At 39.6% G+C, this 13073-nt stretch overlaps 1 protein-coding gene across 1 annotated transcript in view; it reads left to right on the plus strand.

Annotated features, from left to right (window-relative positions):
- The first annotated feature begins 8935 nt into the window (after nucleotides 1-8935).
- The window catches only part of Ccdc175 (coiled-coil domain containing 175), a 71789-nt gene continuing 67651 nt past the window's right edge, over nucleotides 8936-13073 (plus strand). Inside the window, exons 1-2 of the mRNA XM_026410040.2 lie at nucleotides 8936-9092; nucleotides 11223-11308. Of these exons, the coding sequence (XP_026265825.1) occupies nucleotides 8936-9092; nucleotides 11223-11308 (243 nt within the window). The remainder of the gene's footprint in view (nucleotides 9093-11222; nucleotides 11309-13073) is intronic.

The raw sequence follows: 13073 nt of genomic DNA on the forward strand, positions 1-13073 counted from the left end.
TCATAGTATGGAGATACCACCACATTTATGGAATTGGTTATTTTGTTCCAGACACTGTTTTAAACACTTTCACTATATAAATTGATTTAATTCTCATGATCATCCTACAATGAAGATTCAATTTTAGAGATGAGAAGAGTAAGGCACAAAGGATACAAAGTTATTAAGTAATAAGATTATGACACAGAACATTATGAGCCACTCAGCCTTTGGTAACTGTCATCCAATGAAAGTTTGAACAAAGCACTTTGGAGGCTCAGAGATTAGTGAGATGAAGAAAAAAATATTATGGATGAGTCAGTTTTTGAGATGGGCTGACAGTACCAGCCTTCTTTCAATCTGCCGTGAAACCACCTGCAGTGTAGACTCTGGTTTTGAAAGAAGTTTGGTTGAAATTTGATATGCATGGCCAAGTGTTTTGGTCAGCTTTTTCACTGCTGTGATCAAGACTTGACAAAAACAGTTTTAGAGGAGGACAAGTTTATTTGAGGCTCACACTTTCAGAGGTCTCAGTCCATAGTTGGCTGACTCCATTGCTCTGAGCCCATGTGAGGCAGAACATAAGGGCAGAAGGATGTGGAGGAGGAAAGCAGCTCAGGACATGGCTGCCAGGAAGCAGAGAGGGACTACGCTCAGCTCACCAGGGACAAATTATGAACCTCGAAGGCTCACCCCCCAGAGACCCACCTCCTTCAGCCACACCTATCTGCCTACAGATATCACCCAGTCAATTCATTCAAGTGGATTAATTCACTGTGAGTTTAAGACTCTCATAACCCCATCATTTCACCTCTAAACTTTCTTGAATTGTCTTTCACATGAGCTTTGGGGGATACCTCATATGTAAAACATAATACCAAGTGAGAATGTTGAGTTCGTCAGGTCTACAAGATTAGGGAAGTGGGAAGGAGAGATAACATGGGAGTTATCAGTGTAAGGGAAGAGTTTGGAGAACATAAAGAGCATGAGACCTAGGACGGATGCCCCCTTTTAGCAAACAGGAGAAAGAAGACAAGGGAACCCGTGATGGCTGTAAAGAAGGAAGAACCAAAGAGAGAAAAATAGAATGATGTAAGTATCTTGGGAACCAATGAGGGCATTTCTAAACAAGGTTTGGAGTTTCTGGGCAATGGTGCCAAATTCTTCAAGAAAGGGGATGGGGGAATGGGACTTGAAAAAAAGGCCACTAGAAGATGAGGAAGAGGCAATTTAGTGTTCAGGGTAAAAGAATGTGTTATAGACAAGGTGTAGATCATGCTTTTAAGAAATGTACTGTATTGGGCTATTTTTTATTACTATGATGAAATAACTGAGCCTGAACATTTATGATCAAAAAGGGATATAGCTCAGTTGGTAGAGTGCATATCTTGCATGCACAAGGCCCTGGGTTCAATCCCCAGCACCCTCCCCCCCATACACAAACATATTGCCTATTTACCCCACAGTTTTGGAGACTAAGAGGTAAATAGGGAGCCTACATCCTGGGAACAAATCTTTACTCCTCACACTTCAGATAGAGCCCTAATATCCAGAGTATACAAAGAACTCAAAAAATTAGACAATAAGATAACAAATAACCCAATCAACAAATGGGCCAAGGACCTGAACAGACACTTCTCAGAGGAGGACATACAATCAATCAACAAGTACATGAAAAAATGCTCACCATCTGTAGCAGTCAGAGAAACGCAAATCAAAACCACCCTAAGATACCATCTCACTCCAGTAAGATTGGCAGCCATTATGAAGTCAAACAACAACAAGTGCTCTCGAGGATGTGGAGAAAAGGGTACATTTGTACATTGCTGGTGGGACTGCAAATTGGTGCAGCCAATTTGGAAAGCAGTATGGAGATTTCTTGGAAAGCTGGGAATGGAACCACCATTTGACCCAGCTATTCCCCATCTTGGTCTATTCCCTAAAGACCTAAAAAGAGCATACTACAGGGACACTGCTACATTGATGTTCATAGCAGCAAAATTCACAATAGCAAGACTGTGGAACCAACCTAGATGCCCTTCAGTAGAAGAATGGATTAAAAAATGTGGCATTTATACACAATGGAGTATTACTCTGCATTAAAAAATGACAAAATCATAGAATTTGCAGGGAAATGGATGGCATTAGAGCAGATTATGCTAAGTGAAGCTAGCCAATCCCTAAAAAACAAATGCCAAAATGTCTTCTTTGATATAAGGAGAGTAACTAAGAACAGAGTAGGGACGAAGAGCATGAGAAGAAGATTAACATTAAACAGGGATGAGAGGTGGGAGGGAAAGGGAGAGAGAAGGGAAATTGCATGGAAATGGAAGGAGACCCTCAGGGGTATACAAAATTACATACAAGAGGAAGTGAGGGGAAAGGGAAAAAAATACAAAGGGGAGAAATGAATTACAGTAGAGGGGGTAGAGAGAGAAGAGGGGAGGGGAGGGGAGGGGAGGGGGGATAGTAGAGGATAGGAAAGGCAGCAGAATACAACAGACACTAGTATTGCAATATGTAAATCAATGGATGTGTAACCGATGTGATTCTGCAATCTGTATACGGGGTAAAAATGGGAGTTCATAACCCACTTGAATCAAAGTGTGAAATATGATATATCAAGAACTATGTAATGTTTTGAACAACCAACAATAAAAATTTTAAAAAAAGAATACAAACAGCTAGTTCTTTAGAAGATCCCCTTAGGTGCATCCATATGACAGAGGTAACCACAATGGCAGGGGCATGTGAAACCGGGAGAGATCATATCACCAGGAAGCCAGAGATAGGGGAGGGGGCCAGTCTTGCAATCTTCACAGAGGCCCTTGTTCTTGAAGACCCGCCACCTCTACATCACCACACAAAGGACAGAGTCTGGCATATGAACCCCTGGAGGAAAAAAACACATTCAAACCATAGCATTTGGTAACAAGAGGAAACAGAGGTACTGTGGCAGAAGGGTTTAGGCAAGACAACATAAATTTAGTAAGAGAAAATGGGAGATAAAGTCCAAGGGATACATGGAAGACACAGGGAGCAGGGAGCTGATTGAGAGAGGTCCCTGAGGAGGGGGAAGGAATAGAGGAGCCCATGCTGCAATCATTTGTGTTTTTACTTTCCCTAAAGAGCTTCAGATACATTCAGCTACACCTCTATTTGGACATTATCTGGTGTTTTCTGACATTCTGTAAATTAAAAGAAGACAAAGAAAGGGAAGATTTTTTAAAGTCAAGTGGGAAGTTTACCTACTCCACTAATCTTTACTGAGTTATCTTCAGATGAATCATATAATCTAATATACTTTATACAAATAAGAATTAAAGTAAGAAAAAAAATAAGGTGATTTAAAAATATTGCTACTTAAGGATCAGGAGTGTTGGAAATGTCTATGAAGATGCTAAGTGAGCATTTAAAACATCATCATTGCTACCTATCTAAATGAGGATGCTACCTGGAACACGAGTGATTTGAAATAATTATAATCAAATGAAAAGAGATATTTTTGCTAACTATGGCATTGGTTATTTCTGGCCCCAGTTTAGTTTCTGATTGCTGTGTAAATGCTCATTGAAAACCATCATAATGCCTGTAATTGATCTTCCATCTTACCATAAAATGTTAGCTCAGTCAGAAGTAAACAGCTGACAGCAGGAAGCAGGTTGATCTGCTCTCTATTAACCTCTCACTCACTGCCCCATTGCCTGCAACACAAATCCAGAGGTTTGGAATTCAAGGTCCTCGACAATGAAATGATGGCCCAAATTCTGCCTGGGCTCCAGCTTTCCCTCTCTGCACCTCCTGCTCCTTGGCCACGCCCCACTAGCTCTGCTGACACCCTGCTGGAGTTTCCCCAGGTCACCCAGCCAGCTTCCTGCTCTGCTTGCTCCACAAAAGGCAGAGTAGGCTGTGCCCCAGATCTGGAGCCGGAAGTTCTAGAGTGTCACTCTCCAACTCTTGAGGCCAAAGGTTAACCAAAGGCCATGGAATCTCTCATTTGGGAATGATTTTCTGAAAAATAAGATAATCATATTAATCACCTCAAAAAGTTGTGATGATATCTTGGAGGCATGTACAGTAGTTAGGGTACCATGCCCCTCACAGGGAAGTTCACCTGGCTGTAAGCTATGTTTCAAAACTCTCCTTTCTTTCCCCACCTTTAAGGTCTGTTCTTGAGAACACAGAACAAATCCCATCCATGTGTTTAGGTGAAAGGCTGATTATAGAGTATGTGGTATATAATGAAGCCAAACACATGTTGAGTGAATTAGAAAAAGTGACATTTTAGGGAAAATCAAACTGCCAGAGCCCTTAGTCCCTGGAATGGTGGGGGAGGGGGCAGTCCTCTGTGAATGGAGGATCCCACAGGTGGCTTCTACTTTCTTTTTTTGCCTTGCCTCTCTCTTACTCGTTTTTTTTTTTTTCTCTAAGAGAACCACAGAAGTGTCCTGACTCCTCAACACTCTGCTCTCTTCCTAGGAGAGCTATTTCCTTGTGTCACCTATAAGTCATTTGTATTAGCACAATGCCCAGCACCTAGTAGGCACACAACAAATACTTGAGCCAGGGCATCTGGTGCCCCCACTCATGTGACTGTGACTTTCTCTGGTGTCCTGGGAGCTTTCTTTCCTTCTGTGCTTTGGAACCTTCCTTAGCATTCACTGTCATCTATAGGAGTGGCATGAAAATAAAACCCATTCCCTATGCTGGGATGGCAACTGTTGATTTCACTACAGGAATTTTCACTAAGGGTTAATGACAGAGAAGTTTAGGAAAGCTAAGGATGGCAGAAAGGACAGTAGCATTTGTCTTAGAGGAAATGCTAATTTATGCTAATCTTCCAAGAGTGGAAGGAAAAGATCATATCTATTTGGCACGTGCTCTAGGGTAAGCACTTCTTCATCCTGCTTAGTCTTTATCCCAGAATGTAAAATCCCACCACATAGATGAAGAATGAGGACTAAGAGGTTAACTCCCAAAGACAGGCTAAAACCACCTGCAAGTGATGGAACACTTTTTTATTCCAAATCTGTTTAGCCCCAAGAAATATCTGATGATGAATAAAAAGTAGGTTGTCAAGGGAGAAAGCTGAAAGGAGGCCTCTTAATTGGATGCAGTACAAACACTGACATGTTCTGGCCTTCCCCAGAGATGCTTTGTTTTCCTTGTTTGGTGTTAACTCCATCAGGGGCACTAACTCATCTGTTTGCTTCCCTCACAATCTGGCACTACCTACAGGACATGATCTTCCTGCCAGTTTACCACAAATAACCATGTGCTAAAGTCACTGTAGTGGAGAACTATAACCTAACCACCAAACAGTTACTTTAGATGTTATTAGAAGCCCAAGTAGTGAAGGATCTTTAATGTGTGGATAGTCAAGCCAACTTGAAAGCTTTAAATGGGGAGATCCTCCTAGTAACCAGTAAGAAAGGACCAAGAGACCCTTTCTACTCCATGCTAGAAGCTTCACTGATTCCTTCACAGATCCCTAGGAAAGACCTGCACAGCCTGCTGGTTTGGGGCTGATGTTGAGGTTGAAAAGGATTCGTCTATGGAAAGTCCATATGGCTAGCAATCTGTGGGAAGTCCTCCAGCTCTTGTCTCCTACTAACCCCACAGCAAAGCTAGAATCCAGACACTCAAATGTCCTAACCTCCCTTTCTGGTCAGCCTTGTGATCACACTCTGGTTATTGAGACAGAAAAGGAAACATATGGGACTTTGGGCAGATTTCCTTCTCCATAAAAAGAGAAGAAGGGCTTCAGTGTGTGACTCCTTTCCAATTTTCTCTGTTTCATTGTAAAAGCAGGATGTCTGGGGCTGCAGTAGCCAACCAGTCACCATGAAGCAATAGGCCTAAGGATGAGACAAGGACGTGCTAAAGAGTAGAGCAGAAAGATAAAAAGATCCTATTGGTTAAACACTGATGGGGAGGCAGGGCCATGTGACAGTCACATAGGACTGGAGTGAAAAGGACAGAGACTTAGTTTTCTAGCATTCCTACTTCCAGAAGGATTTCAATCCTAATACTAAACCAGCATGGATACTGATAGCACAAAGCACTAAAAAACATACATCCATTTTCTACACGTGAGATGTCCAACATGTCCAACAAGAACAGAACACTGGTCTAACCCATGGTCTGCAAACACATCCAAAAAGTTTAGTTTTTCCCTAGACTGGGACACTGACTCTCCTTCCTCCCTAGAGGTACTAGATTTATGCAAAGAAGCACCTGTAAGATCAAGGGCATCATCAGATTCCTTGCAGACCTCACATGCATTACAAATATGCCTGAATGCATGGGCACCCACATTCCTGAGCCCGTTAGGGGTCCAACTCCAGGAAGCAGCTGGGTACTCCTCCTGGCTCTATCAGCAGCAAGGAACCAACAGAAACAAACTTGCTTGTGATCACTAAAAATAAACATCAGCAGGAGTTGGGGAATTCTAATATGTCATCCTGGCTTCCTAGCAAATGTTCACCTTGAAAGCTTGATTGGCAGAGGACTATGTAGGTCTGTGTTACCAAAGTAAACGGATACACAAGAGGAAAGGAAATGGCTTTGAGCCCAATACCATCATCTCTAGGTATGGAAGAATCAGAGGGCTTTTTTTCTTTTTAATGTTCAACCATTTTAGATTTGTGTCTCTTCTTTATTTACTTTCCTGATTCTATAAACGAAGAGTTTTACTACTTTTTTTTTTACAAATATAAAGGAAAACATGGTTATGAATAAACATTCAAATACAGAAATATTATAAAGTTAACATTGCCCATTCTACTGGTTTCTCACGGCTGCTATGACAAATTGCCTCCAATTGGTGGCCTAAAACAACACAGATTTATCATGTTACTGTTGCGGAGCAGGAAGTCTGAAATGGGTCTCATGGGGCTAAAGTCAGAATGTTGTCAGCTGTGTCCCCCTGGAGGGCCCACGGGAGAATCTGTCTCCTTGGCATTGTCGTTCCCAGAGCCCACTGCATTCCTTGGTTTGTCATATTTTTCCTCCATCTTCAAACACAGCAGGGTCCACTTCAAATAGCTCTATGACTGGGACACTGACTCTCCTTCCTCCCTCTTTCACTTCTAAGGACTGCTGAGGTTAGATGAGGTCCACGTAGGTAACCTAGGCTATTTCCCCATCTCAGAGTCCTCCACAGATAATAACTGTAGTGCATTTGTAACCTTGTTTTCCTACTTTACACATAATTTTCACTAACCAGGAAAAACTGCACTTAACATTTTAGTAAACAATTCTTCCTAGGCCTTTTTTTTTTTGTGTGTGTGTGTGTGTGTATGTGTGTGTGTTTTGTGTTTTTAAAGAGAGAAATATATATATACACACACACATGTATGTGTTGTAAAGATTGACTATTACACTGTACTCTTGTTACTTAGTTTTTCCTATTTAATATGTATTTGCTTACATGTGGATTTTTTACTCTTTTATTCAATTGCGGTATTATTCATTTGTTTAATGTTCTTTTAATTTGAGGTTTGAGACTTATTTTCATTCAACAAACATTTACTGCATGGTTATAGAAAGAACCTCTTTGGGTCCAATCACTTTCTAAATTGTCCAGAAGCACCAATTTATTACATTCCACAGAATCCAATATATAAAGACCACTCAGGTCAGTGTTAGCATCTTTTCTTTGATGAAGACTGAAATTGAAAATGAATTAAAAGTGGATTTTTATGAGAACAAAGCAATTTTCTCTTTGTTTTACAACTTCAGAAGCATCAGGAGCTCCTCTCACCTGTCCACAACTTATGGCATGAAGCTTGACAGCTTCTTGGAAACCATAAGTCTTGCTCACTGAATACGAGTTTAGAAGTGGCTAGATTCTGAGGTGCTTGGATCTGAAATGTCCCTTGTTTTCAAAGCCCATGGCACTATTGAGATAGGGTAGGATCTTTCTGATGTGAGACCTAGTGGCAGGAAATTAATCACTGGTAGCGTGCCTTTGAAGGGGAAACTGTAACCCTGCCTTCCCTCTCTCTGCTTCATAGCTGTCACCAGGTGAGCAGTTTCACTTCATATCCAGCTTGATGCATGATTTTCTGTCTCTCCACAGGCCCCCCAAAAGTAGTCAACTGACCATGTATTGAAACCGTGAGCCAAAATAAATCTTTCCTCTTTTTGATTATCTTGGGTATTTTATTACAGCTATGCAAGACTGACTAACACATGTGGATTTTGGAGAATTTTCATAAGGTTGTGCTGAGAAGGGCCCTTATAAGTGAACAATAACGTGCATTTTTTTTTCTTTTTTAGAATCTCTTCGAGGAATAATTGAAACACACACAATAAATTGGACATGATAAGTTCTGATTTGGTGAGGTCTGACATATATAAATACCAATAAAGTGATCATTAAAATGAAGCTAATGAATATATTCTTACACAAGGTGTCTCTGTGTGTGTATGTACCTGTAAAATCTACCCATTATTTTTAAGTTACCAGGTTATTACTTTACCATTGAATTAGAGATTTTGTATACCCCATGTGTTGGGAATAGCATTAAGATCTCAAGTAATTTAACCTTTACAAAAATTCTATGAAGGAAGAGCTACTATTACCAACTGTACTCTTTCAGAACTGGGTAAGAACAAAACTACCGGGGAGGCGGTCTCAAGAGACCCTCCACGGGGTAAGTGGCAGACCTCATTTAAATCCACCAGGATCCATGCTCCAAACTACATGGTGGCTTGCCTTCTAAGTTGTTCCACCGCATGGATGTCCCATAGGTCACTAGTCAAAGTGTCTTACTATGGAGTCATCCTTCCAGTTCCGCTGAACTCTTAATTCTTGGGGATAAATCTGGAAAACCCGGGAGGTACCCAGCCCACAGGCGGGCCACGAGGGGGCGCTCGGGGATCTCAGCGTCCTCGTTGCCCTGGCAACCACCGTGCCCTGGCCTAGGCGGCTCTCAGCAAAAGTGGTAAAATGGACCTGAGCTCTTGGATGTCAGAGCTGGGTTCCGGCAGCCAGAAGGTGAAGAAGGTCGCCGTCTCCACCGGCCCCTCACTGGAGTTATGCACCTTCCCCTCTACCCTGGGCTCCTCGGTCGCGACTGCTGCGCTAGAGCAACTCTTTGTTGTGGGTGAGAGGTCCCCGGGTGACTGGAGCGAAGTCCCCTCGGGAATGGCGCATAGCGGGCAGGGACCATCCCTGGCCAGGGCCGAGCATCCCTGACCAATGCAGAGGTTTCTTCCTCTCCTTGAAGGCTTGGGGGAGAGGCGGTGAGGAACTTCAGTGCTCTGATGCAGGCAGGGTGACTTGACCTAGCTCATTTTAGTGGCTGGGGAAAAATCCTGACTCCCATGACCTGAGTATCCATCTGCTTTTAGATTATGCCTTACTTCAACTGTCTCTTCCTGCTTTTCTTTTGCAAGTTAACTTCCTTTAACATTTTGCTATGGCAAATGGGGAGTTTAATAGTCAAGTGGGAAAGGAAGTGTTTAAAGAAGCGCCTGTTGTGTTGGGCAAGGAAAATTAGATTAAAAATGTTTTGGAGATTCAGACCAAAAAGGACCTTAGCCAGGTTAACAGACTTCTCCAGCTAGAAAACTGAACTTGTTTGTCCAAGAAGGGGCATTTCTTTTTCAGTGTGAACACCATTTAAGCCAAACAATAAAGCATCTCATTGGTGCACTATAATCATTTTATTTTTTCAAAATAATCATTGATTTCTGTTAAAATGTTACTGTTAGTTTAAAGTAATTTTCTTTTTTCTTCTTCAGGATCTAGTTTTTAACAATTCTTATCAGATAGGCTTGGGCAAGTATTATCATGAGGAATGTTAATGCTAATGAGACTTAAATTATTCCTATGTATTTAAGGTTATGGTCAATGACTTTGAGCTTAGACCTCAATTTTTTTATGTGCTTGGTTTTGATATTCACATGTTCATTCAACTCTACGACAAATAATTTTTCTGCTAGTATCTGGACCCTCAGAAAACTTTTCATAAGGAAAAACTTCCTGGGGCCTTCTTGTTCTGAGTGTGTTATAACACAGATGATGCCCCCATTTCCAAGGAGAAGCAAGCTTGTGCTCATTCACTCCATAAAACAAACAAAAGAAAGGAGATAAGTAATGTCTGTGCTCCTTTCACACACTTGTGTGCAAATTCTCTAGCAGGTTTTCAGTTGGCTTGAGAACTTAGTTCAGAGAGTCCATGTTTCCTGAAAATGAGGACATTCCTATTCACTTTTTTGAAAGATAGGAAGAGTCTGGGCCCTGGAGTCACACTGCTTGGGTTTGAACCCACACTACCATGATCAGGTCTGTGACTTTGCTCATGTAATATGACCTCAACAGCTTCCTCTCTTCTCTCTTCTCTTCCTTTGATGCTTTCTTTTCCTTCCTTCATCCCATTCAGTATCTATCTTGTTTTTACTCTTTGCTAACATTTCAGAAAGCCCCTTTTTTCAGGGTCTTTCTATTTACAAAGTATGAGGGCAATGGAGATATTAGTAAATATATCAAAGAAAAAAAAGGAATAGAAACGTCTATTTCACACCTACTGGTTTCACAAATAAAATCTCATTCCATTCCTCAAATTTTGGCACAGAAGCAAAAATGATATAATTTTTTGGTTGTTGTTGTTTGTTTTTTTTGGTACTGGAGATTTAACCCAAGGGTACTCTACTAAGCTACACCCCCAACACTTTTCATTTTGTGACAGTGTCTCATTAAGTTCTCGAGGCTGGCCTTGAATTCATGATCTTCCTGCCTCAGTCTCCTGAGTCCCTGGGATTACAGGTGTGTGCTACCACACCTGGCTACCATAGTGGGTTTTGAAAAAATTGATTAAATTTCTGTTTCTGGCAAAATATCCTTTTAATTTTAGTATATATTTACATGTAGAAAACCATTCTTACTCAAACCTATGTTGTAGACATGTTAGCTTTATCCCATTTATATCCTATAAATGTGTATTGCTTTTTTTATCCTATTCTATTCAGACACCTTCTTTCTACCATTAAGATTTGCAAATATGGATCATTAGGAGGAGTCTGTCCTCAAGGTGCACAAAATATATACCTAAATTAGAATAGTATGTAACAGGAAACAAAAGGTACAAGAGAAAATCATATAAAGTACAATAGAAATTCAGAAATAGAGGTAACATCCAGAGTTTGAATCAGATCATAAAGATTTAAGTAAGATTATAGCAGATTTCAGTATGTAATTAAGAAATCTTAATTTTCAAATCTTTTTTTTTCAGAAAAATCTCTGCAGAGTGACTATTTTAAATGCAATGAAGAAGCTAGGATCTTTCTTAAGGACATTGCTATAGCTGTTAAAAAATTGGTATTGTATTATCTATGAAAGCTATTTTTTCAATCATCCACTTAGTTATTCATCAAACTTTAATTTAGCACCAACTCTGTTTCAAGGTACTTAAATAGGTGAATAGGAAAAATATTTACTTTGAGTTAAAAAAATATATTTTTTTAAAAATTTCAATTTGCTAAGCATTCATACCAGTATTGATTGCTGCCTGCTTTTTTTGTGCAAAGAGCTGAATTATGGGGGCTGTTCTAGGGGTGAGGAGAAGTCCACTCAGGAAAAGCAAATAAGTGACAACAGAGATCAGCTAGTGGGTAGGCCACCCTGACAAATACTTGGGATACCAGATGTAAGCACTACTTAAAACCAGCCAACCAACAAGCAAATACCAAACAACAAAGAGTCTCTGGGAAAATCCTATGCATGGTGTCAATTAACTTAGTTTTCTATAATGCAATTATTTTCATAATTGGCAAAAGATTGATATCTACCCCACTGAAGTAGACTGTGCTATTAGTGAAAACAAAAATGGAAACTCTTTTAATTATACCCACCTGGGCAGTATCAAAGATATGTTTTTATGATTTCCTTCAGAGGTTTCGCTGACATGTGTCAGTTTGTCATCTCTGGATGATTTTTAGGATGCTTTCTTGGTGGGGTCAAAATGATGCAATCTCTCCTTTTAAAACTATTGGATAAGAATCTACTATATATCAAGCATCTAAAAATGTAGAAAATGGGGTTGAGTCCACAGACAGCTGATAAAAATTTCATTATATTTTATATAATTATATGTTTATACATAATAATGTTTACATACTACATAGTCATACTTTATAATCCTACTCAATGAATAGATCCATGCAGACACTTGAAGTTCATGTGTTTGCTACACTAGAGGCCTACTGGAACATTTTCTCCTGCTTGCTTTTTCAGTTACGTTTTTCTCCAGTATCTGGTATGTATTTATTTAATATCAGAGCCATGAAATCTCTTAAGTAACAGAGTTAAATTCCTCCACTTTTAAAAGTAATAATACTCACTATTATAATAGTAATACATGTATACTCTGGAAATTTTAGGGAAAAAATAGAAAATTAAAAGAAGAAAGTAAAAATCACCATGATCCACTACCCTAGAATAATTAGGGTAGGAATAAGGAATATCCTTTCAACCTTGACTCTTACTTTTGTGCAGAAAAGTGATCTTGCTATATATACAATTATGTAATCTGTTTTTTTAATTGGTAAAATATGGCAATTTCTCAGATCATTCTAATAGCTTTAGCTAGTATGACCATTTATTTAAAAGGTGATTTATCTATTTTATTTTTTTTACTAACTGAATTTTTAATGGTTTATACTTTTTTGAAGTAGCCCCACCTTAAACTTACCAACCAACCAACCTCACTTGGTTATTTGTTTGGATTTAGAGATATGAATCAGAGAACCATTATTCTCTTTATCCCTAAACATATTTTTGTAGGCAATTTTCATTTTTTTAGTAAGTAGCTTTCTTTCTCCTTGTTGGACTCTTTCCTTTCTGAATGGTTGAAACTGCCCACAAGAAACAGATACACAAAGAGGATAGATTTCTAAGTGGAAGAAAATCAGCAGAAACTAAAGGATAAATTAGCAATGATATCTTAAAAACCGATTATAAAATATGTTCTTGTCCCACTTTCTATTCCAAATAAAAATAATGGCAGAAGATGTTTAATTAAAGTCAAATATTGGCCCCAGAAAACACTTGTAGAACATCATTCAGGAAACTAGTTTATTATTTT

Source organism: Urocitellus parryii, chromosome 6 (assembly GCF_045843805.1).
Source record: "Urocitellus parryii isolate mUroPar1 chromosome 6, mUroPar1.hap1, whole genome shotgun sequence".
Classification (NCBI taxonomy): Eukaryota; Metazoa; Chordata; class Mammalia; order Rodentia; family Sciuridae; genus Urocitellus; species Urocitellus parryii.